Source organism: Priapulus caudatus, unplaced genomic scaffold (assembly GCF_000485595.1).
Source record: "Priapulus caudatus unplaced genomic scaffold, Priapulus_caudatus-5.0.1 Scaffold1853, whole genome shotgun sequence".
Taxonomy (NCBI): domain Eukaryota; kingdom Metazoa; phylum Priapulida; class Priapulimorpha; order Priapulimorphida; family Priapulidae; genus Priapulus; species Priapulus caudatus.
In genome coordinates, this window is record NW_014578914.1 from 9,365 (window position 1) to 11,797 (window position 2,433).

The 2,433-nt window shown below is 41.4% G+C and overlaps 1 protein-coding gene across 1 annotated transcript in view; it reads left to right on the forward strand.

Moving 5' to 3' along the window:
- LOC106817754 (phosphoenolpyruvate phosphomutase-like) overlaps nucleotides 1–2,237 on the forward strand; it is a gene marked incomplete at its 5' end in the record, with an annotated part of 4,600 nt that extends 2,363 nt beyond the window's left edge. Inside the window, 2 exons of the mRNA XM_014822448.1 lie at nucleotides 461–637; nucleotides 1,774–2,237. Coding sequence (XP_014677934.1) covers nucleotides 461–637; nucleotides 1,774–1,857 — 261 coding nt within the window. The remainder of the gene's footprint in view (nucleotides 1–460; nucleotides 638–1,773) is intronic.
- Nucleotides 2,238–2,433: the final 196 nt, after the last annotated feature.

Genomic DNA, 2,433 nt, shown 5'->3' on the forward strand with positions numbered 1-2,433 from the left:
CACACACACACACACACACACACACACACACACACACAGATGGATGTAACGGTTTCATACGAATAGCAACACGATAAAGAAACTTCAAGTGAAACGGCGGAGATGACGTAACGTGAGATGCGGCGATAATTAGTGCGAACAATTTGCGACAATTTGCGACTATTTGTCGCATCGCGTTGCACGCAAATCTTGTCAACCGGGGATTTAATTGGCAGGGAAACGCTATTCTTCTATCCACAATTAATAATAATTAATAACTCCACAATTAATAATAATTAATAACGCAAATCATCGGGCTAGTCGTTCACGCGTGGGCTGCATTGCCTTCCCACTCGTGTTAGGTCGTGGTGGTGGTGGTGGGGGTGCATGGGGACGTATCAAGTTAGAGCATGCCTTTGTGAGCGCGTCCGCGCATGAATAAAAGGCACTCCGGTCGCAACTTTCTATATATTTCCGACAGGGACCGGTTATTGTCGTGCCGACTAAATACTTCGACGTACCTACACGACACCTACAGGACATGGGCGTGTCCGTCGTCATATGGGCCAATCACAACCTTCGGGCATCGGTTACCGCCATGAAGGAAGTGTGTGATAAAATCCACGCCGAGCAGTCAATAGCTTCCGTCGAGCAAAAGGTAAGATGCAAATATGGATGCCGATAAACGAAATACACGTGAAATCGGTAATCGAAAAAGGATATAGGGGCCGCCGACAGAGAGACATTAAAATACTCTATAAAGGACTCGTGTTTTGCGACGGGAGTGGGTGTAAGGGGAGCGAGTATGTATAATCTCGTAAATTTTAGTTTGCCTATAGTCTAAGGAACTACATCAAAGACGGGAAGATAGATTTGATCAAACAGACAGATCAATACTGCGGATGTGTTTCGCCTCCGTGTAATGGACGGTACAAACTGACCCACTGTGAAGGCTTTTAGTGCAAAAATGTAAAGAGGCCTTCTGAATGAAAAAAAAAAACGCGTGCAAGGCATTTTCATCGGGTATTGTTATGTGCCGAAAATTGAACGAGCGGGGAAAATACAGGTTGTTACTTTACCATTTTGAGAAGTAGGCCTATGCAGCGACGGGTTTATGTACATGGTGGGTTTTGGATACATTTTCTCGGGAAAAAAGCATTTCCTAAAATTCTCAAAACGCGGTGATTGACCCACGCAGTCTAATGCTCTCAACAATCCGGCAACTAATAAAACTATAGTATAAGCATAGTCACTAAGCTCGTTATGGCCAGTCGAAAATTTGGCTGGCTATTTCACTCCCCCTAAATATCATAGAATCGTGTCACCCTCGTTAAAACCTTTAGTAACATTTATTTATTTTTAATGTTTCTTACCTCAATCATTCATGTGCGTCATCACGCAGTCTGTCGCGAAGTGAAAGGTTGTTATATACAGCTATAGAGCTAGCAGCACTGCTTCTGCGTTTTCACGTGGTGTTCTTAAATGTACAATTTCGTAGAGGCGTCTTCGTTTCGCAAATGCGTGTACCGTAAAGCTGGTTCACTCGTTGTAACCATTGTAACCGTTGTAACCAATTGTTTAAAATATCGACTAAAACAATGTATATTATTACGATAGAATCCTAGATTTTAGCGAAAAGATGAGACAAAAATTCTGGTTGACGATTTTATGGTAACTCATGCAATGCTCCACGCGAATGCCAGAAAGTTGAAGCATGAAATCTTGCCATTTTTGTAACTCGCTCTGCATATTTTATATTGTGGTGATGTCTTATCAGGAATTTATTGTCACCAGGTGGTGCAGGTGAAAGAGATCTTCCGTCTTCAGAACGACGAAGAACTTCAAGCGGCCGAGAAGAAATATTTGCCAGAATACTAGCGCCACCTAGTTGTGATATTTGCACAATATTTTATTCTATATGCAGAGTGCTCTAAATCTGTGGTAAAAAAACTGAAGGAATTTACATTTTTCTCGAAGAGCGCATTAATTTCTCTTTAAAAAGTTTTTTTTTACATTTTCATGTTATATTAGTATGCATTTGAGGAGGAACTATTTATTTACTTCTTATATATCTCCATGATCTCTAATGGTTGTTTTTGCCTGGCTGCTACTGGTAGTGGTAGGTATTCTTGCAGCATTATGTCCGTCATATTTGCAAGTAGTTACGAGAGGTTTATCACGAAAACAGGATTTTGGTTTATCATGAAATGTTGCTGGAATGTCTATTTTCCCGTTGTAAAATAAAAAATAAGAATTGAAAATGGAAACGAAATGAGATTTATGCTTACGTGTGTCGAGGCGTGCGAGCGTTATCCATGGCATCTGTTAACAACGCAATACTAGGTAGATAGCAATAGACAGCTAGTGAGAGAGAGAGGGGGAGGCAGGGAGGGAGAGAGACAGAAAGAGAGAGAGAGAGAGAGAGAGAGAGAGAGAGAGAGAGAAAGAGAGAGA